The 24,445-nt window shown below is 39.9% G+C and overlaps 1 protein-coding gene across 1 annotated transcript in view; it reads right to left on the bottom strand.

Moving 5' to 3' along the window:
* Positions 1-3,724: 3,724 nt before the first annotated feature.
* Positions 3,725-24,445, bottom strand: part of LOC133521492 (adenosine receptor A2b) — a 161,125-nt gene continuing 140,404 nt past the window's right edge. Inside the window, exons 2-3 of the mRNA XM_061856490.1 lie at positions 5,690-5,901; positions 3,725-4,671 (exon numbers count right to left, since the gene is read on the bottom strand). Coding sequence (XP_061712474.1) covers positions 3,973-4,671; positions 5,690-5,901 — 911 coding nt within the window. The 3' untranslated portion in view covers positions 3,725-3,972. The remainder of the gene's footprint in view (positions 4,672-5,689; positions 5,902-24,445) is intronic.

Genomic DNA, 24,445 nt, shown 5'->3' with positions numbered 1-24,445 from the left:
ATATCTAAAGCACTACCTTGTAGTAAAATACCATGCAACAAGATGAACATAAGTAACGAATTAAGTTGTTTTTATGTCTGCTAAGTCATTTTAACGGTTATGTAAATATAGAGCCGGACCAAGCTAACTCCGCATAAATATAAAGATAAGATAATTTATTTCATGACAATTTATGAAAATATAACGTTTATTTACACACTTTGTTCTTTGTTGTTTGCTAAGACTGACTCTATTCTTGAATTTCTATAAACAAAAAACATACATGATATGATATTCTGAATCATAGATGGTAGAAGGTGCTATATGCGTGTGCCCGTAAAGGACAGAACAAAAATGCAAATGCGACAAAATTAAAAATACCTTTTAACATACCTGACAATTTACAAAAAACAACCTACGTAATTTGATCGAGTTATTTATTGCCCACCATAAACCATACTAAAATGTATGGCGGGAATGAAAAAAAATGAGTCTGTGACAAGGTCAAACAATAATAGCGCTTTCTCTGCTACTCTGACTGAAAGATACATTAAAATATCCCGTTCGGTCATTTCCCCCCACGCTCATGCCTGATCCAGTTATACTAGATTAATGTTCTAAATGGACTTAAAAACCCACAGATTATAAATGGTTAGTTGTCTTGAAACCAAACAAAAGTGTGTAATCTTTGATTTTTGTGTTTTTGTAGATCGCAGCGCCATCTGAGTTAAGCTTTGCGAGTTTACCCTCTTTTAGTCAAAGTAAACAAAGATTATTAACCCAAGTGGCAGGAACCGGCTCTCGGACAATTACGTCAATTAAATTTAAAATTTGATTAAGTAAAATAAAATCGAAGTTCCAACAACTCAAAACGTATGCCACTGGATTAGGGATTAAGAGTAATATAAGTGCCAAGCCGAGCCAAATAACACTCGACCCTACTCAGTTGTGTTCCTGCCGTGCCGGTGAGTAAGAATGCCAGAGCTCAACGAGGGTGCGGAATGTGAGGCTCGGTAACCTCTGGAGTTGCAAGCGTCCATAGGCTACGGAGACTGCCTACCATCAGGTGCGCCGTATGCTTGTTTGCCACCGACGTAATACTAAAAAAATCAGATCCTAAATTTTAGATTGGTCTCAATAAAACTGACTGCGAAACCCAAGTGAAAATACAAAGGCACATATCTTTTTTAATTACACCTTCAAGGCAGACTGTAATTATACCTAGAATATGTATTCATCAACTGTCATTAAAGAGGATCGCGTTTTCACCCGATGTTTAGTTTAGAACAATATAGGGAAAATAAGGTCATACAAATTATCCACAATCGAACGTAATAACTTACATGAGTTATCGATACATGTAATATGTCTGCATTATTATTTAATATTTTGGTTAAACTCAATTTTTATATTATTGTTAGTGACTTCAGTTTTTTATTATTATTGTACTACTTAAGTACAAGGCCAAACAACCACCTATCAAAGCAAGGGCTGCCTTGGAAAATTCCCGGAAAAAGGGGACAAGGTCCCCCACGTCCACGTACCACCTGGAGGCGCACAGTGGAAATGGAGGCTGCATCAGTTGGCCTCGGCAGGGCGGAACTGGAGGAAGGCGCGATAGACCGTGAAAAATGGAAGTCCATTCTAAGAGCCCTGATGCCCTGAGGGTCCCTGATGAGGAATAACAGGATACCATCATCATCATCATTGTTCTACTTAAATTATAAATGGTATTTAAATAATTTAGTAACAGTTCGGTTTCACCTTTAAGTCTGATAATGAGCTTTTTATCTTAGACCATATGATTAATTGTAATAATGCTAAGACTGGTACGTACTAAGACTGGTAGTATAAGGTCAGTAAATTACATTTAGCAAAAGTACCTAAGTGAATACGATCATTGTCATCAGCATATTAGCTGAAAAACACACACTATTGGGTAAAGAACTCCTTCAAATACCTCCACAACTACACCTCTCGCTCTAAATCCCGTTGTTTAACCTTGTTACCTAACCTAACCTTACTACGTCGTTCCCGCAGGGCGTAGTAGCCACTTCAAACCAATACAAGTCTATACGTCGACTCTGGGGCATATTTCGATTTTTAAAATATGATACCAATTCAGTTTAGGTAAAGGTCAATACTTATTGGTGGCTATCATCAAATACTGCTATTTGAATGAATTACAAAAATATTACAAGTACATTAAGGCTTTAATTGAATCTTGATTAGTCCACATTCAATTGATTCCGAAATTACGTTAAGAATTAATTACACTTCTTAACTGCATTGTTCACTAAGATTTAAAACAATACGTTTTATTTTAGGCTTCCGTAGTCAACTAGGAACCCTCATAATTTCATCATGTCTGTCTGTACGTCCTTGACTTAGTTCACGGTTCATTAGTTCATTATCAAAAATATAACAATCACGCTGACAAAACGGTAAAATAAAATACGCAAATTGAGGATTTTTTAAATCTATTATAACTCCAAAATTTTTACGAGTAATGACTATTGTCGCCATCTTTCGAAACAGTTTACATATAGCAATGGACGTCAGTATTATTAAAGGTACTATTAGTACTTGTAACCATACCGAGTAGGGTTCACAGAAACGCATAGATGGCGCCTTACATCTAATAACGGAATTCAAAGTTAGATGGAGCTATCATCAGTATTTATGTAAACAAACTTGCACAATCACATGATTGAGAGTGAGGTCATCTAAGATTTTTATTTCAATAGGTAATCGGAAAATAATTACGCATTGACTTTACCAACTGCCTCGTTTATCGTTTCTAAACTTTGTACTTGGAATTATACCCTTGAATGAAAATATAACGCCGTTTGTACAATAAGCAGTATCTTCATATAGTAATGCACTTTCCCTTTTCTAATGATCCGTTGTAACTGTTACCGCTGTCAGCATGCATATCCATGAGGTAATGGATTCTTCCTTGTGCGACTTTTATTTTTTACGGATTGAGCAGTATACAGCGAAGGGAAAATACCTGCCAATAAATGGTCCCCTGTGGGCAATTATGCCCAAAATCTGTAAGGGCCGGTACAGACGGACTGCAACTCGTCTGCAACTTGTATGGGAACTGCACGTCGACGTTGCAGTTGGAGTGCAGTCGGCATGCAGTTCCCATACAAGTTGCAGTCGAGTTGCAGTCCGTCTGTACCGGCCCTAAAATGATTTAACGTTTAATAGAGTAGGGTTGGGGTAGGGTGGGGTTGTTGTTCTTACATTATATTTCGACTTTATATGTGTATACTCAATTACTCAGGAAAACCAAAATGAAGATATATAATGTTCCATGCGAGTGTAAAAAATAATTTGGAGCAAATATTAGAAAACAATTATGGTACTCGAGGAAATACATTATTTTCGTAGCGAAGCGTTTGACATGTCTTTGGATTGACCACATAATTTCAATAATGTTAATGTGGTAAAATAGCAAACGTACTTACTGTACACTAACTACACTAACGTTTTTGTTTCCTCAAATTTAAAAAATCACTAACCATAATGATAATTTTCAAAGAAGTTGACAAAGAGTGCCTAATTGCAATACCTAATGATACATATGTATGAATAAAACCTTGGTCAAATACATAAATGAAATACTAATGATTAAATTTACTGCATGTTTAATTTTTAACAAGCAACAATACAAATTGACAGATTCTCTCAGGACAAGCATAACAGCAACATTCGATAATTAAATATAAGTCCCCATTCTTGTAATTCTTGCACTGCAATAACATCTACTCACATAGATTTTACGTTGTACTAGAAAAATCTCATTTATATCTAAAAATATGACTTCAGCTAATAGTAAATTTCTTATAAATATAGATCATGTTGACAGCCGTAAAGTAAATCTGCTCATAGCAGTCGTATTCTTTGGAATAGGTTGCCTTCTCGGCTTTAAAGCTTTAGAGTTCAGGAGAGGCTGTAGGCCGGGCGGTCCCGGCGCGGCTCGTGTCAGCTGTGGTCGGAGCTCACTCTTCGCACTCTACGTAGAAGCTCTTCCACTCGCCTGTACGGGCTCTGACACCTCTCCTGGTCCTGCTCTATGAGATAAGGACTGCCCTCGCCTTCTCGGCCTTCTGGCGTGTGCCGCCCGCTGGAACATTCAGCGACGGTCTTTTTTAAAAACGGTTCCATATCTGCTGGTGGCGGAGCTACCGCTTTGTTCACTTGCTGCGTCGCAGCTAACTCCGCTTCTTTCTGACGGAGCCAAACCGGTGAGTTGACATAAATTCTAGGTCTCTCCCTCAGCGCGTTGCATCTTTCCAGCGCCGGCCGTCTGACTGGAACTGGTGGTCTGTACCCAGGTGGAATAGGTCCTCCTCTCCCAAGGACTGTACATATAAGTCCTTTTAACGCCGCTCGGAAATCTTTAAGATGGTATGCGTAAAGCAGTGGATTGATAGCGGAGTTTAGATGAGATAGAATAATGCAGAAGTCTGTGAGCAGGTTTGGAATGTGAAGGTCCGGTTTAAAGGCATTGATGGCGTTGATGGTGTAGAGAGGGATCCAGCAGACCATGAAGAAAAAGACGATGACGGCGAGGTTTTGGGTGGCCTTGACTTCCCGCTTCTGTGCCGCGCCGAGGACTCGCAGCATGGTGCCGCCCGTGACGCGCCCGTTGGTTCCCTGCACCGTCATCACCTCGCTCATCTGAAACATTTAGTATTCCTGTTTGAACTCACAGGAATTTGGAAAGATTCAGATCATTTACCCCTATGCATAGTAATTACTTGTAGTAAGTAAAATCTTTACCTGTATACATATTTTAGTCGAAGTATAAAATGTGCGCATGCGCATAGAGTTAAACCAAGCCAAGTTGGCAGCTGTTTTGATAGGCCAGACGGTGAAAGTCGTCATCATTTCATAGAAGTTTGACGTTTAAAATAATACTTCCACCGCCTGGTCTATCAAAATCGTTGCCAACTTATCTTGGTCTGACTCTAGTGACATCAATTCAAACAATACATAAACAAGTTCAAACTAGACTTGTATTTCTTCATATGAGAATAAACCTTAAAAATTATTAATATTCGAAAAAATTAAAACTAGTATTTGACACTAAATCGAAATTCAACAAGTTAAGTGTACGAGTAAAAAACTGTGTCGTTTTATTTCAAAGTTCGGGCAGTCAATTTACGATGCAAGGAAAATATAAATTATAATACAGGTAATTCCCAAGCTATGATTCTGCAGGTTTGAATCATAGCCTGGAAACGTAGTCAGCAATTATTAAAAAAACCGGTCAAGTTCGTTTTACTCGCGCACCGAAGGTTCCGTGCAAACTTTGAATTATCTCGTGTAACTATAAAGGCGAAAGACTGTTGATCAAAAGTACCTATATCAAATAAAATATCATTCAAATATTATTTTTGGCACAAGCTCGTTGCTCGTTGGTACAAGCTTTTATCACTGACTGTACTTCTTCACCACAGGCAAATTATTGCCTGTGGTAAAGATGAGTATTAACTCATCGAGACAATTCTAAAAACCCCAAACACAATTAGGTTGCGTTGTTTCATCAGATGTTCCTATGTCCACCTCCTGTCTTGTGACATTAGGCAATCGGGAATTGGGTCAAATTTAGCTTCCTAGATTTGACCTACACTAACTAACAAACCAACTAACACACTAACATGGCAAGTTAAATAATAGCTTGTAATATTGAAACCTGTTTGACGACGACGCGGTAGATGTGCGCGTAGAAGGCGGCCAGCAGCACGCTGGGCGTCATGATCGTGGCGAAATACAGGAACAGCAGAAAGTTGTAGTCCATAACCTCGACGAAGTAGCAGCCGACATCGGGGTCAACGGCCGCGTGCCAGCCCAGCAGCGGCAGGAAGCCCACGCCTGCGCCGGCGACCCAGCACACTGAGATTATAACTGGAAGAGAAAAAATCTGATAAGAAAACGTTTTTAGGGGTATATTTGACTACAGCGTATCAAAATGAATCTTATAGTTGAGTTGGGAGAAAATGACGCAATTATAGTTTGGTATACGAAATCTTAATTCAACCATTACAGTCGACGAGTAGAAAACGAATATATTGGAACTACGGGAAGTTTAAAGGAAATGTCAAGGAAAGAAAGGCAACAGGTTATTCTCATAAGTTGTAAGGTCCAATCTGTTTTTATATGAAGGTCAATGTGGGGAAAACTCATCACAGGGAAAGAACTTTCTTATTTGTATACGCACACAATTAACAAGAGTAATTTTTCTTATCAAAAGCTTAGGCGGTTTTTCACATTGGATGCGGATTCGCACGCCGTTCCGGTGTGCGAGTGGGACGTCGCTATATACGTGCATAGCGCTTTCACCCTCATAAACCGGAGTGATGTGCGAATTAGCATCAGTGTGATAACCGCGTCAGCTGCTTTGCAATCAAATTAAATAAGTGTTTATTGAGCAATTGGCCATTCCAAATTTAGTTGTTTTTCTGCTAAAAAAGCGAACTCGTAATATCTGATCGGTTTTGGATAACCTTGGCAACTGTACCCAAAAAAACAGTCTAGTGCGTTGTAAGTCCGTTTCGCCGCTGAATTGTTATTGAGGCTAAGCTCGTTAAAAACCATCTGTTGCAAGCAATTACTAGCGCTTCCCAATACCTACACACAATACGTGTTCAATAAAATCACTTCAGTAAGTAACCTAGAACTTACCTATAGAAACGCGCTGAAAATATTTTGAAAATTATCAAACAGGCAAACCCGATTTCGGATGTAACTGGTTTGGTCAAACCAGTTTTTCCCAAGCGCAATGGGAAAAAATAGCCCTGGCCGCGTAGCCAACGTGCATATCGTTCACGCTCCGTGGCGAACGAAACGCAACTGTCACAGTCGCACTAATATGGAAGAGTGATAGAGAGAGATAGCTACGATACACTACGGAGCGTGAACGATTGTAACGTCGGCTACGCGGCCAGAACAGTATAAAATCGCTCAGGAAAATATCATGGTCATCTTGCTCTTTTTTTATCTCATCCTCTGTACATTGTACAAATAGTAAATCTTTTATCACTTATGTATATATGCATATATTTCACTTTATTGCACATAAACAGGTTAACAAAAAACAGACAAAACAAAACAACAAAAATGTTTTGTACAAAGGCGAACCTATCTTTAAAAGGGATTTCTTCCAGCTAACCTTATAAATATTTAAGACCTTATTACATTATTATGCTCAGATAAAGTTTGCGGCCCTATACGAGCCTTAAAAAAACCGGCCAAGAGCATGTCGGGCCACGCTCAGTGTAGGGTTCCGTAGTTACTCTTCCGTTACAATAAGCTATACTGGAGCTTAAAGTATAGTAAATTGTTAACCAAGGGATGAAACGGTACCTTTCACGCGAGTTCAACAAATAGGCAAATTTGCATAATCAGTACCTAATTAAAGTAAGTCTTTTTACTATGAAGGGGAAACTTTTTGCGATACCTCAAAAACAGCTAAACTGATCATATCCGCTATAGTTTTCATTTAATGTCTTTCTTAAGCTCTACTTCCAAGACTTTTTTTCATATTTTTTGGACCTATGGTTCAAAAGTTAGAGGGGGGGGGCACATTTTTTTTCTTTCGGAGCAATTATCTCCGTATATATTCACTTTATCAAGAAATGTTTGTTGAAGACCCCTATTAGTTTTGAAAAATCTTTCCAACGATATCCCACACTGTAGAGTTGAAGCAAAAAAAAATGTTCACCCCCACTTTACGTGTAGGAGAGGTACCCTAAAAATAAAAATAAAAATTAGATTTTATTGTACGACTTTGTCGGCTTTATTGATTTATATATCCATGCCAAATTTCAACTTTCTAGCACTAACGACCACGGAGCAAAGCCTCGGACAGACAGACAGACAGACAGACAGACGGACATAGCGAAACTATAAGGGTTCCTAGTTGACTACGGAACCCTAAAAAGGGGTTTGTTTATTTACACTTCTAAGAAAGGCTATAGGTACCTATAAAGTAAAGGTAAGGTATATTTTCCTATTGCCTGTACTTTTATCCAAAAAGAAGTAACTATTATAGGTATCTCTCAACCATCTTATATATCACGAAATTCTCGGAATTTGAATGACAAACATGATATTATACACCGGTATGGGTGACGGCGACTGGCATTGTCCTTGTGGTATCTACATATTTAAGTAGCACACTTAAATAAACTGCCAACAAAAGTATTTTTCATGCATATGGTTGTGTGTAAGATATGTACTTATACAGCTGAATCATATGACTGACGGGCACGGCACGTAACACTATATTTTATACATTATTTTTCTGTCATTACATATGGGTCTTTTTCTTCTACCTTGCCTTTTTAGGGTTCCGTAGCCAAATGGCATAAAACGGAACCCTTATAGTTTAGCCATGTCCGTCTGTCTGTCTGTCTGTCTGTCTGTCTGTCTGTCTGTCCGAGGCTTTGCTCCGTGGTCGTTAGTGCTAGAAAGCTGAAATTTGGCATGGATATATAAATCAATAAAGCCGACAAAGTCGTACAATAAAATCTAAAAATTTAATTTTTTTTAGGGTACCTCCCCTACACGTAAAGTGGGGGTGAATTTTTTTTTTTCGCTTCAACCCTAAAGTGTGGGGTATCGTTGGAAAGGTCTTTCAAAACTAATAGGGGTTTTCAAGAAACATTTTTTGATAAAGTGAATATATTCGGAGATAATCGCTCCGAAAGAAAAAAAATGTGTCCCCCCCCCCCTTAACTTTTAAACCATAGGTCCAAAAAATATGAAAAAAATCGTGGAAGTAGAGCTTAAGAAATACATTAAATGAAAACTATAGCGGACATGATCAGTTTAGCTGTTTTTGAGTTATCGCAAAAAGTTTTCCCTTCATAGTAAAAAGACTTACTTTAATTAGGTACTGATTATGCAAATTTGCCTATTTGTTTAACTCGGGTGAAAGGTACCATTTACTACACTTTAAGCTCCAGTTTAGCTTATTGTGACGGAAGAGTAACTACGGAACCCTACACTGAGCGTGGCCCGACATGCTCTTGGCCGGTTATTCCCTTTACGCGGGGTCGGCTTTCCCAATCATGCGACGCCATTTATTCCTTTCTTGGGTGACTTGTTCGTGTCATCCCATGTAGGCAGTAAAAATATTGTAAATTTGCCACGATACCGAGGATGCACTGATAATGGTTTTGTCCCAACAGCTACACGTACACATATATCTATCAACGATCGATAGCGAATATGTGATAATTATAGGTATGAAGTCTTACGAACATTCTAATTTTGGCTAATATCATAACATCATCATCTTCTTGTCGTGCTTTACTTAACCTTGGTCAAGTACCGTAAAATCACCAAATATAGCCCGTCTATGGTCCAACACTAACTTGAATATTTTCGTTCAGGTGACTATTATTTGAGCGTTGCAGTTCTAAGGCAGAATAATTTCATAAATGGAAGAAAAATCTCAGACAACACCAAAAAGAAGATTGGTACCTAATAAGTTGGTTATCTATTATTATTATCGTTGCATCGTTTGTTTTATTAATGAGTATAATTACTGTAAATAACCTATCACACCAAACCCCACAGAGAATAAGTACCCAGGAAATAAGGTAAGTATATTTAAAGTTCTAATTACTTGTACTTTAAAGAGTAAGAGATAAGTGGGAAAAGTTGTTGTTGCACTGAAAAAAATAAATAGCCGAACTGGTTTTGTAACTTTACTAAATAACAAGACTACGGTTATAAGAAAATAAACTTTGCATAAATTTACAAAACTTATTTTGTAGTGTATAATAAATACCTGAACACTGATAGCCAAACACGGTTTTGTAACATATAACACATAGTTCGCAAGTCCCAATTTTTGTGTAAACAGTAACCAAAATGTTTGTTACAGTTATGCAAACATTTCTTTCAGTGTGACACGCCCAGTTCACTTTTGCCCAGCGCTTGATGGCGCACTATTCAGACACTTGCGTGTTAATGAGGCACACCACACCTAATTTATACACGTTAAAATCGTGATGATACCTAGACCTACATATATGTATTTACTATTTTACACTTACAGTGCCTGAGCGCTGATTTATCGAAGTAAAAATTTAAACTCTATACACCGTGTTTTTTTTATTTCTCAAAGACACCGGTATTCTAATTAACTTCATTTGGGAGATAATCAATATTTAATTTTAATCTTATAAGGTCTTTACGAGCGTGTACACTTGGCTTAGCGCCTGTTTACATATTGGTTAGTGTTAAGTATGAGTTAATACATTTGCTACTAACCGTAAATACTATCTCGGACGATTGATGTTCAAAATGACATTGATATGTCACAGTTTTCAATAGTTTGGTTGAGTTAAATGTAATGCCAGTGTTACAACAAAGCTATATGCAACATTTAATTACTTTTTTTAAAATAAACAAAAATTAAAAAAAAAGGTTTTTTTTGTTTGAAAATTTACTATGCCATATAGTTTCCTTAAACGTACTTACCGATACCCCGAAGTTAACGGAATTCAATAAAAACACCGTGTAAATGGATAAAGTACTCGTAAGATGGGGTAAGACTAAATATCTCCGGGACAAGACAAACACTTGTATGGAATCTTCATACTGTTTGTCTTGCTCCGAACAAAATAAACTATGTCGTGGGATACCACGTTACCATACATAATTACCTGTCGTGTGCCTACAAAATATAATTATTATAAATAGTCGGTATATATTTAGTATGTAAAATGTCAGAATATAATTGGTTCCATATCAAATTATTATTTAAGCGTATGGCGAAATATTGTGGGCAATATTATAACTAAAAGAACTATACTATAACATATCAAATGATTAATGCATAAAAGAAAAATAACTACCAATATCTGTTTTACTAATTTCAGAATATCTTAGCTGAATGTTTTCTAAATAACATTGGTTCGTTGTCGGATCTTTTTATATCAGAAAAACGGTCATTACGACAGTCCCCAATTTAAACAGTGATCCAACGACAATCCGACCTAGTTGACAAGAATCAAGCTAAAATTGTCCATTATCTTAAAGCCAAAATGTTACAAGAGCATTTAATCACAATTTAGAACGGGAAGAAGCGGATTCTGGCAGATGATGACCCAAGGGCAACGCTAGCTTGATCATGCCGATCATCCAACAGCACATAAAACATATGAGAGTAGAGAACCAAGATAAGTTGGCAGCGATTTTGATAGCCCAGACGGTGCACGGGTTATTTTATACGTCAAACTTGTATGAAATTATGATGTTTACTTGACAATACACAATCTGGGCTATCAAAATCGCTGCTAACTTATCTAGGTCTGACTCTAGTCCGTCTTCGCTTGTTTTAAATGGCCCACAGCGGTCACACATGTCGATCGCTAGCGTACCTAAATATACCTGATCATAGCGGTTAAAATGTATAGAAGCGCGTACATTTCTAACCCAAGGGGTTAACTATGCTGCTATAAGGGACTTAATCTTCTGCAACTCGTTATTTTTCTGTGACCACATTTAATAATTGTGTTGCCAATGGAGCTCATAATCAGACGGGCCTTGAATATTTTCTCATGTAACAATTATTATGTGAGTTACACAATGCGCTTAAGAGCCCTTAATCCTTGGAGCGTTCTCCGATTTCACGAAATAACGCTCGATAGATGGCGTTGGCGCTCGGTACGCGAGCGCCGGCAACGCGACGCGCGTTTCAATGCAGACTAGAATAATCTTGATAGTTTTCAATATAATTTCAAGCAACATTAATTTTAGTGTCATATGATATCATATGGGCACTCTTTATTTTATTGTATATGCACAGTAGTTTTTTTTTTTATGTACACTACTACTAAGTGTACAGACTACAGAGTGTACTATAACCCTTGCTCTTTATTCTGTCTCTTTCACACCAATGGAAAATGAAGAAGTTACTAAATGACTGCAGGTATAAATAAAGTATATTAGTGCGATAGAGAGACAGATAGTGTTTCGTTGTCGTATCGTAAACGATTGGCATGTTGGCCACACACTTGCTTAATGCCTAGCCAAAATACCAATCGTTTGCGTATATTAGTGCGATAGAGAGAGAGTAGTGTTTCGTTGTCGTATCGTAAACGATTGGCATGTTGGCTACGCACCCATGATACCTAGCCAAAAAGCCAATCGATTGCGCATATTAGTGCGATAGAGAGACAGATAGTGTTTCCGTGTCGTATCGTAAACGTTTGGCATGTTGGCTACGCACCCATGCTGCCCAGCCAAGATGCCAATCGTTTGTGCATATTAGTACGAGAGAGAGACAGATAGTGTTTCGTTGTCGTATCGATTGGCATGGTGGCTACGCACCCATGCTGCCTAGTCAAGATGCCAATCGTTTGCGCACATTAGTGCTATAGAGTTTCAGTGTTATTTGAAATCACGTTAGGGTTTGTATTATTATTTTTGACCCGAATGAAGTCCATCCAGGTTCTTATGATGGAGTCAGGAGTTGGTCACCAGAACTCCTAATCTACTCATTATAATTCCATCGTGCTTGGGCTCAAAAGATTTGCCCTGACGAACACCATCGATCTAGATGAGGTCCAGGGTCTCATGACGGAGTCAGGAGTTGGTCACCAGAACTCCCCAGAACTCCTAATCTACTCATCATAACTCCATCGAGTTTGGGCTCAATAGATTTACCCTGATGAGCACCATCAATCTAGATGAAGTCCAGGGTCTCATGATGGAGTCAGGAGTAGGTCACTAGAACTCCTAATCTACTCATTATAATTCCATCGTATTCGAGCTCAATAGATTTGCCCTGACGAGTACCATCGATCTAAATGAAGTCCAGGGTCTCATGATGGAGTCAGGAGTTGGTCACCAGAACTCCTAATCTACTCATTATAATTCCATCGTGTTTGGGCTCAAAAGATTTGCCCTGGCGAGTACCATCGATCTAGATGAAGTCCAGGGTCTCATGATGGAGTCAGGAGTTGGTCACCATAATTCCTAATCTACTCATCATAACTCCATCGTGTTTGGGTTCAATAGATTTGCCCTCACGAGCACCATCAATCTAGATGATGTTCAGGGTCTCATGATGGAGTCAGGAGTTGGTCACTAGAACTCCTAATCTATTCATTATAATTCCATCGTGTTTGGGCTCAAAAGATTTGGCCTGACGAGTACCATCGATCTAGATGAAGTCCAGGGTCTCATGATGGAGTCAGGAGTTGGTCACCAGAACTCCTAATCTACTCATTATAATTCCATCGTGTTTGGGCTCAAAAGATTTGCCCTGACGAGTACCATCGATCTAGATGAAGTCCAGGGACTCATGATGGAGTCAGGAGTTGGTCACCATAATTCCTAATCTACTCATCATAACTCCATCGTGTTTGGGCTCAATAGATTTGCCCTCACGAGCACCATCAATCTAGATGATGTTCAGGGTCTCATGATGGAGTCAGGAGTTGGTCACTAGAACTCCTAATCTACTCATTATAATTCCATCGTGTTTGGGCTCAAAAGATTTGCCCTGACGAGTACCATCGATCTAGATGAAGTCCAGGGTCTCATGATGGAGTCAGGAGTTGGTCACCATAATTCCTAATATTTCCTAATCTACTCATCATAACTCCATCGTGTTTGGGCTCAATAGATTTGCCCTCACGAGCACCATCAATCTAGATGATGTTCAGGGTCTCATGATGGAGTCAGGAGTTGGTTACTAGAACTCCTAATCTACTCATTATAATTCCATCGTGTTTGGGCTCAAAAGATTTGCCCTGACGAGTACCATCGATCTAGATGAAGTCCAGGGTCTCATGATGGAGTCAGGAGTTGGTCACTAGAACTCCTAATCTACTCATTATAATTCCATCGTGTTTGGGCTCAAAAGATTTGCCCTGACGAGTACCATCAAATTACCATTATGATGAATAGATTAGGAGTTCTGGTGACCAACTACTGAGTCCATCATGAGACCCTCGACTTAATCTAGATCCATGGTACTCGTCAGGGCAAATCTTTTGAGCCCAAACACGATGGAGTTATGATGAATAGACTAGGAGTTCTGGTGATCAACTCCTGAGTCCATCATGAGACCCTGGACCTGATCTAGATTGATGGTGCTCGTCAGGGCAACTCTATTGAGCCCATACACGATGGAGTTATGATGAGTAGATTAGGAGTTCTGGTGACCAACTCCTGACTCCATCATGAGACCCTGGACCTCATCTAGATCGATGGTGCTCGTCAGGGCAAATCTTTTGAGCCCAAACACGTTGGAATTATAATGAGTAGATTAGGAGTTCTAGTGACCAACTCCTGACTCCATCATGAGACCCTGGACTTTATCTAGATTGATGATGCTCGTCAGGGCAAATCTATTGAGCCCAAACACGATGAGGTTATGATGAGTAGTTTAGGAGTTCTGGTAACCAACTCCTGACTCCATCATGAGACCCTGGACCTCATCTAGATCGATGGTGTTCATCAGGCCAAATCTATTGAGCCCAAACACGATGGAGTTATGATGAGTAGATTAGGAGTTCTGGTGACCAACTCCTGACTCCATCATGAGACCCTGGACCTCATCTAGATCGATGGTGCTCATCAGGGCAAATCTTTTGAGCCCAAACACGTTGGAATTATAATGAGTAGATTAGGAGTTCTAGTGACCAACTCCTGACTCCATAATGAGACCCTGGACTTTATCTAGATTGATGATGCTCGTCAGGGCAAATCTATTGAGCCCGAACACGATGAGGTTATGATGAGTAGATTAGGAGTTCTGGTGACCAACTCCTGACTCCATCATGAGACCCTGGGCCTCATCTAGATCGATGGTGTTCATCAGGGCAAATCTATTGAGCCCAAACACGATGGAGTTATGATGAGTAGATTAGGAGTTCTGGTAACCAGCTCCTGACTCCATCATGAGACCCTGGACCTCATCTAGATTGATGGTGCTCGTCAGGGCAAGTCTATTGAACCCAAACACGATGGAGTTATGATGAGTAGATTAGGAGTTCTGGTGACCAGCTCCTGACTCCATCATGAGACCCTGGACCTCATCTAGATTGGAGGTGCTCGTCAGGGCAACTCTATTGAGCCCAAACACGATGGAGTTATGATGAGTAGAGTAGGAGTTCTGGTGACCAACTCCTGACTCCATCATGAGACCCTGGACCTCATCTAGATCGATGGTGCTCATCAGGGCAAATCTTTTGAGCCCAAACACGTTGGAATTATAATGAGTAGATTAGGAGTTCTAGTGACCAACTCCTGACTCCATCATGAGACCCTGGACTTTATCTAGATTGATGATGCTCGTCAGGGCAAATCTATTGAGCCCGAACACGATGAGGTTATGATGAGTAGTTTAGGAGTTCTGGGGACCAACTGCTGACTCCATCATGAGACCCTGGGCCTCATCTAGATCGATGGTGTTCATCAGGGCAAATCTATTGAGCCCAAACACGATGGAGTTATGATGAGTAGATTAGGAGTTCTGGTGACCAGCTCCTGACTCCATCATGAGACCCTGGACCTCATCTAGATTGATGGTGCTCGTCAGGGCAACTCTATTGAACCCAAACACGATGGAGTTATGATGAGTAGATTAGGAGTTCTGGTGACCAGCTCCTGACTCCATCATGAGACCCTGGACCTCATCTAGATTGAAGGTGCTCATCAGGGCAACTCTGTTGAGCCCAAACACGATGGAATTATAATGAGTAGATTAGGAGTTCTAGTGACCAACTCCTGACTCCATCATGAGACCCTGGACCTCATCTAGATCGATGGTGTTCGTCAGGGCAAATCTTTTGAGCCCAAACACGATGGGATTATAATTAGTAGATTAGGAGTTCTGGTGACCAACTCCTGACTCCATCATGAGAACTTGGACTTCATCCGGGTCAAAAATAATAATGCAAACCCTAACGTAATTTCAAGTGAAAATGCGTTTTTCAGAAAATCGCAGCCAAATAACACTAGACCTTACTCATAGTGTTGTGTTCCTGCCGGTGAGTAAGGTTGCCAGAGCTCAACGAGGGGCGGGAGTATGGTCGGCAACGCGCATGTAACTCCTCTGGAGTTGCAGGCGTACATATGCGGGCCGTATGCTTGTTTGCCACCGACTTAGTATTAAAAAAAAAGTAACATTGAAAATCCATCAATAAGCGAGTCTGTTAGGCATACTGTAAAAAATGAACTTTTATTAAGATTTTCTAATCGCAGTATATAGCACTTCTCGGAACTCCGTAGCTGATTACGATCGCAAACGAATGCCTGACAATCGAGCACAGGTCCGTCCTCTAAGCGCGCTCCGCGCGGACTGAGAGCGGGGCGTCGCTGCTGCGTGATTTATACGTGTTTTAAAAAAATATAAATTTACGGCAATGTAGGTCCCATAGTTACGATTTTTTTTTTTATAGGTTAACATTAAGTTACAGTTTGCTATAATATTATTTTTAAAGCAAAATATGCGTACAATTTGCGGAAATAAAATATAATAAAACCCTGTTTTCGCCAAAAAAAATGAAGAAAGCTCGGAAGGTATTTTATCAGTTTTTTCAAATGAATCTTCGATTGTTAATTATTCCAGCCCCTCGTACGAGATATGTTGAATCAAATTGTAGTCATTCATGTACCAAATGATTCTTGTTTATAGCAAAATTGAGAACCGAAACGCCACATCTCACTGCAAAATTTGGAAAAGACTCCCAAAAAACCTCATTAAAAAAGAGGTTTAAAAGAGAAAATGAAAATTTGAACTGTTGGAGCCCCTAGTTTAGAAAACGATTATTTAAGTACGTTATCAGTTTTTGAATAAATACTAATAGTTACGTCGTAATCTTGAATGAAAAAGGAAGCATTTTACAAAATACGCTCGTCTGTAGGAATAAGGACTCTTAAGAGCCCTTAATCCTTGGAGCGTTCTCCGATTTCACGAAATAACGCTCGATAGATGGCGTTGGCGCTCGGTACGCGAGCGCCGGCAACGCGACGCGCGTTTCAATGCAGACTAGAATAATCTTGATAGTTTTCAATATAATTTCAAGCAACATTAATTTTAGTGTCATATGATATCATATGGGCACTCTTTATTTTAGTAGTTTTTTTTTATATGTACACTACTACTAAGTGTACAGACTACAGAGTGTACTATAACCCTTGCTCTTTATTCTGTCTCTTTCACACCAATGGAAAATGAAGAAGTTACTAAATGACTGCAGGTATAAATAAAGTATATTAGTGCGATAGAGAGACAGATAGTGTTTCGTTGTCGTATCGTAAACGATTGGCATGTTGGCCACACACTTGCTTAGTGCCTAGCCAAAATACCAATCGTTTGCGTATATTAGTGCGATAGAGAGAGAGTAGTGTTTCGTTGTCGTATCGTAAACGATTGGCATGTTGGCTACGCACCCATGATACCTAGCCAAGAAGCCAATCGATTGCGCATATTAGTGCGATAGAGAGACAGATAGTGTTTCCTTGTCGTATCGTAAACGTTTGGCATGTTGGCTACGCACCCATGCTGCCCAGCCAAGATGCCAATCGTTTGTGCATATTAGTACGAGAGAGAGACAGATAGTGTTTCGTTGTCGTATCGATTGGCATGGTGGCTACGCACCCATGCTGCGTAGTCAAGATGCCAATCGTTTGCGCACATTAGTGCTATAGAGTTTCAGTGTTATTTGAAATCACGTTAGGGTTTGTATTATTATTTTTGACCCGAATGAAGTCCATCCAGGTTCTTATGATGGAGTCAGGAGTTGGTCACCAGAACTCCTAATCTACTCATTATAATTCCATCGTGCTTGGGCTCAAAAGATTTGCCCTGACGAACACCATCGATCTAGATGAGGTCCAGGGTCTCATGACGGAGTCAGGAGTTGGTCACCAGAACTCCCCAGAACTCCTAATCTACTCATCATAACTCCATCGAGTTTGGGCTCAATAGATTTACCCTGATGAGCACCATCAATCTAGATGAAGTCCAGGGTCTCATGATGGAGTCAGGAGTAGGTCACTAGAACTCCTAATCTACTCATTATAATTCCATCGTATTCGAGCTCAATAGATTTGCCCTGACGAGTACCATAGATCTAAATGAAGTCCAGGGTCTCATGATGGAGTCAGGAGTTGGTCACCAGAACTCCTAATCTACTCATTATAATTCCATCGTGTTTGGGCTCAAAAGATTTGCCCTGACGAGTACCATCGATCTAGATGAAGTCCAGGGTCTCATGATGGAGTCAGGAGTTGGTCACCATAATTCCTAATCTACTCATCATAACTCCATCGTGTTTGGGCTCAATAGATTTGCCCTCACGAGCACCATCAATCTAGATGATGTTCAGGGTCTCATGATGGAGTCAGGAGTTGGTCATTAGAACTCCTAATCTACTCATTATAATTCCATCGTGTTTGGGCTCAAAACTTTTGCCCTGACGAGTACCATCGATCTAGATGAAGTCCAGGGTCTCATGATGGAGTCAGGAGTTGGTCACCATAATTCCTAATCTACTCATCATAACTCCATCGTGTTTGGGCTCAATAGATTTGCCCTCACGAGCACCATCAATCTAGATGATGTTCAGGGTCTCATGATGGAGTCAGGAGTTGGTCACTAGAACTCCTAATCTACTCATTATAATTCCATCGTGTTTGGGCTCAAAAGATTTGCCCTGACGAGTACCATCGATCTAGATGAAGTCCAGGGTCTCATGATGGAGTCAGGAGTTGGTCACCAGAACTCGTGATCTATTTATCATAACTCCATCGTGTTTGGGCTCAATAGATTTACTCCGACAAGCACCATCAAATTACCATTATGATGAATAGATTAGGAGTTCTGGTGACCAACTACTGAGTCCATCATGAGACCCTCGACTTAATCTAGATCGATGGTACTCGTCAGGGCAAATCTTTTGAGCCCAAACACGATGGAGTTATGATGAATAGACTAGGAGTTCTGGTGATCAACTCCTGAGTCCATCATGAGACCCTGGACCTGATCTAGATTGATGGTGCTCGTCAGGGCAACTCTATTGAGCCCATACACGATGGAGTTATAATGAGTAGATTAGGAGTTCTGGTGACCAACTCCTGACTCCATCATGAGACCCTGGACCTCATCTAGATCGATGGTGCTCGTCAGGGCAAATCTTTTGAGCCCAAACACGTTGGAATTATAATGAGTAGATTAGGAGTTCTAGTGACCAACTCCTGACTCCATCATGAGACCCTGGACTTTATCTAGATTGATGATGCTCGTCAGGGCAAATCTATTGAGCCCAAACACGATGAGGTTATGATGAGTAGTTTAGGAGTTCTGGTGACCAACTCCTGACTCCATCATGAGACCCTGGACCTCATCTAGATCGATGGTGTTCATCAGGGCAAATCTATTGAGCCCAAACACGATGGAGTTATGATGAGTAGATTAGGAGTTCTGGTGACCAACTCCTGACTCCATCATGAGACCCTGGACCTCATCTAGATCGATGGTGCTCATCAGGGCAAATATTTTGAGCCCAAACACGTTGGAATTATAATGAGTAGATTAGGAGTTCTAGTGACCAACTCCTGACTCCATCATGAGACCCTGGACTTTATCTAGATTGATGATGCTCGTCAGGGCAAATCTTTTGAGCCCAAACACGTTGGAATTATAATGAGTAGATTAGGAGTTCTAGTGACCAACTCCTGACTCCATCATGAGACCCTGGACTTTATCTAGATTGATGATGCTCGTCAGGGCAAATCTATTGAGTCCGAACACGATGAGGTTATGATGAGTAGTTTAGGAGTTCTGGTGACCAACTCCTGACTCCATCATGAGACCCTGGGCCTCATCTAGATCGATGGTGTTCATCAGGGCAAATCTATTGAGCCCAAACACGATGGAGTTATGATGAGTAGATTAGGAGTTCTGGTAACCAGCTCCTGACTCCATCATGAGACCCTGGACCTCATCTAGATTGATGGTGCTCGTCAGGGCAACTCTATTGAACCCAAACACGATGGAGTTATGATGAGTAGATTAGGAGTTCTGGTGACCAGCTCCTGACTCCATCATGAGACCCTGGACCTCATCTAGATTGAAGGTGCTCGTCAGGGCAAATCTTTTGAGCCCAAACACGTTGGAATTATAATGAGTAGATTAGGAGTTCTAGTGACCAACTCCTGACTCCATCATGAGACCCTGGACTTTATCTAGATTGATGATGCTCGTCAGGGCAAATCTATTGAGTCCGAACACGATGAGGTTATGATGAGTAGTTTAGGAGTTCTGGTGACCAACTCCTGACTCCATCATGAGACCCTGGGCCTCATCTAGATCGATGGTGTTCATCAGGGCAAATCTATTGAGCCCAAACACGATGGAGTTATGATGAGTAGATTAGGAGTTCTGGTAACCAGCTCCTGACTCCATCATGAGACCCTGGACCTCATCTAGATTGATGGTGCTCGTCAGGGCAACTCTATTGAACCCAAACACGATGGAGTTATGATGAGTAGATTAGGAGTTCTGGTGACCAGCTCCTGACTCCATCATGAGACCCTGGACCTCATCTAGATTGAAGGTGCTCGTCAGGGCAACTCTATTGAGCCCAAACACGATGGAGTTATGATGAGTAGAGTAGGAGTTCTGGTGACCAACTCCTGACTCCATCATGAGACCCTGGACCTCATCTAGATCGATGGTGCTCATCAGGGCAAATCTTTTGAGCCCAAACACGTTGGAATTATAATGAGTAGATTAGGAGTTCTGGTGACCAACTCCTGACTCCATCATGAGACCCTGGGCCTCATCTAGATCGATGGTGTTCATCAGGGCAAATCTATTGAGCCCAAACACGAGGGAGTTATGATGAGTAAGATTAGGAGTTCTGGTGACCAGCTCCTGACTCCATCATGAGACCCTGGACCTCATCTAGATTGATGGTGCTCATCAGGGCAAATATTTTGAGCCCAAACACGTTGGAATTATAATGAGTAGATTAGGAGTTCTGGTGACCAACTCCTGACTCCATCATGAGACCCTGGGCCTCATCTAGATCGATGGTGTTCATCAGGGCAAATCTATTGAGCCCAAACACGATGGAGTTATGATGAGTAAGATTAGGAGTTCTGGTGACCAGCTCCTGACTCCATCATGAGACCCTGGACCTCATCTAGATTGATGGTGCTCGTCAGGGCAACTCTATTGAACCCAAACACGATGGAGTTATGATGAGTAGATTAGGAGTTCTGGTGACCAGCTCCTGACTCCATCATGAGACCCTGGACCTCATCTAGATTGAAGGTGCTCATCAGGGCAACTCTGTTGAGCCCAAACACGATGGAATTATAATGAGTAGATTAGGAGTTCTAGTGACCAACTCCTGACTCCATCATGAGACCCTGGACCTCATCTAGATCGATGGTGTTCGTCAGGGCAAATCTTTTGAGCCCAAACACGATGGGATTATAATTAGTAGATTAGGAGTTCTGGTGACCAACTCCTGACTCCATCATGAGAACTTGGACTTCATCCGGGTCAAAAATAATAATGCAAACCCTAACGTAATTTCAAGTGAAAATGCGTTTTTCAGAAAATCGCAGCCAAATAACACTAGACCTTACTCATAGTGTTGTGTTCCTGCCGGTGAGTAAGGTTGCCAGAGCTCAACGAGGGGTGGGAGGGGGTTAGGGTCGGCAACGCGCATGTAACTCCTCTGGAGTTGCAGGCGTACATATGCGGGCCGTATGCTTGTTTGCCACCGACTTAGTATTAAAAAAATAGTAACACTGAAAATCCATCAATAAGCGAGTCTGTTAGGCATACTGTAAAAAATGAACTTTTATTAAGATTTTCTAATCGCAGTATATAGCACTTCTCGGAACTCCGTAGCTGATTACGATCGCAACGAATGCCTGACAATCGAGCACAGGTCCGTCCTCTAAGCGCGCTCCGCGCGGACTGAGAGCGGGGCGTCGCTGCTGCGTGATTTATACGTGTTTTAAAAAAATATAAATTTACGGCAATGTAGGTCCCATAGTTACGATTTTTTTTTTATAGGTTAACATAAAGTTACAGTTTGCTATAATATTATTTTTAAAGCAAAATATGCGTACAATTTGCGGAAATAAAATACAATAAAACCCTGTTTTCGCCAAAAAAATGAAGAAAACTCGGAAGGTATTTTATCAGTTTTTTCAAATGAATCTTCGATTGTTAATCATTCCAGCCCCTCGTACGAGATATGTTGAATCAAATTGTAGTCATTCATGTACCAAATGATTCTTGTTTATAGCAAAATTGAGAACCGAAACGCCACATCTCATTGCAAAATTTGGAAAAGACTCCCAAAAAACCTCATTAAAAAAGAGGTTTAAAAGAGAAAATGAAAATTTGAACTGTTGGAGCCCCTAGTTTAGGAAACGATTATTTAAGTACGTTATCAGTTTTTGAATAAATACTAATAGTTACGTCGTAATCTTGAATGAAAAAGGAAGCATTTTACAAAATACGCTCGTCTGTAGGAATAAGGACTCTTAAAACCAGATGATATATTTACTGCGATAATTAATGTAACATTGGATTCAACTCGTCTTCTATTCTAATATAAAAAATGTATAATGGAATTGAAAACGAGTGGTCAATACCACTAGATTCCCAATTTGTATCGTTCGTATTTCAAAAATAGCATTGCACCGTTTTTCGCAGATTTTCGAGTGACGAAATCGAACGATCGAAATTAAAAAATCTTCTCCAGGCTTTATCGAAGTTTAATCTTATGTCCATAATAATATTTGTATAATATATATGAATTATATTTGTATGTAAATAAAATAGTCTAAGCATAAAATTCCAAAAATTATAACTGAACAGGCCTTGCAATAATTTGGAAAGTCAACACCGGATCAGCACATGCACGCATCATGCACCGGTATTCTCATGGTTTACAAACGCGTCTTCTATGTTTTTATACATACTTATTAGAATTATTATTACCAATACCCATCTACTAAGCTGGTAAGTAATGGCGATTATTGTTTTATAAACAAGGTCATAAAACCTACAGTTCATCGTTCTCAATTTACTCAACCATTCATAAACATAATACGTGCTGCACGCTGATTATAAACATTAGCGTCATATAGGACGTGTCCACAAATTAGTCATTTTATACACAATTTTTTGTTTAAAATAGGCATAACTTTTGCAACTAACGCACTTACTGCCAGTGCAAGCTACACGCTTCGTTCATAGCAAATGTAGCGAAAAGCGCCTCATATGAACAGAGAACCCGTCAAGCGGCTCGCTGGCAGTGAATGCGTGATATTCGTTCACGATTCTTTACTTGGGTATAAGTACCTATTTATTTACGAGTATTTAATCTTTATTGCATAAAATATGGTATAATCCGTTTTTTTTTTAAACTATTATATGCATTTTCTTAGCAAAAAACAAAAGAGCGGTCTATACTATTTTCTAGTTAAAAACACTATAGTACATCCTAACCCTGCTACATTTATGGTAAAATACATTTTTTGGGTTCCGTAGTAGTCAACTAGGAACCCTTATAGTTTCGCCATGTCCGTCCGTCCGTCCGAGGCTTTGCTTCGTGATCGTTAGTGCTAGAAAGCTGCAATTTGGCATGGATACATAAATCATGCACGGCGACATAACGGTAAAATAAAAATAAAACAAGTTATTTTTTTTTTTTTTAATTTATTTAGAAACCAAACAGTCGTATAAACATATCAACAATGCAATACAAACGATGTACCACAACAAAAGGAAAATACAACAAAAAGACCTGGAGGTTCATAAATTATAAATTATGTTAACTGATATAAATATAGTTATATAGCTACTTAATGCAAATTTTTGAATCTGATAGAAAAAATAACTGATATCTGTACTTATATATTAAAACAAGTCAATTAAGTTATGTCAATATTTTCGGAAATAATCGCTTCTAAACAAGAAATATGTGTTTCCCCCTAGATTTAAACCATGGATCCAAATAATATGATTAAAAAATCTTAAAACAAAAGCGTATCAAGTACTTTCAATTATATAGGAAACATGAGCGGTCCAGCTGTTTTTGAATTATTGCAATAAATCTCGTCTTGTAAGTAAAAAGCTGCGAAAGTACTCCCTCATGCTTATAATGTACATAACTAATAGCCCCCATTTAGCTTATTCTAACAGAATAACTACTTTTATTTGTAATTTTGAAGTCACAAACAGCGCCTGTATTGGCGTGACCGCATTTTAAAAATTACTTCCAAGTAACCGAACTAACAGAGCAATCGTACCCACCAGACCAAGATTAGAGTGTTGATAGGAAACTAAGCACGCAAGCGGCAAGTAGCTACGTACTACGTACCTACCAAAATTCAATCTGCATAAAACGTTTCAGGCGTTTAATAGGTTTATGGTCGTTGGCCG

This window comes from Cydia pomonella, chromosome 9 (genome assembly GCF_033807575.1).
Source record: "Cydia pomonella isolate Wapato2018A chromosome 9, ilCydPomo1, whole genome shotgun sequence".
In the NCBI taxonomy this organism is placed as follows: Eukaryota; Metazoa; Arthropoda; class Insecta; order Lepidoptera; family Tortricidae; genus Cydia; species Cydia pomonella.
This window is presented reverse-complemented; position numbering and strand designations above follow the sequence as displayed.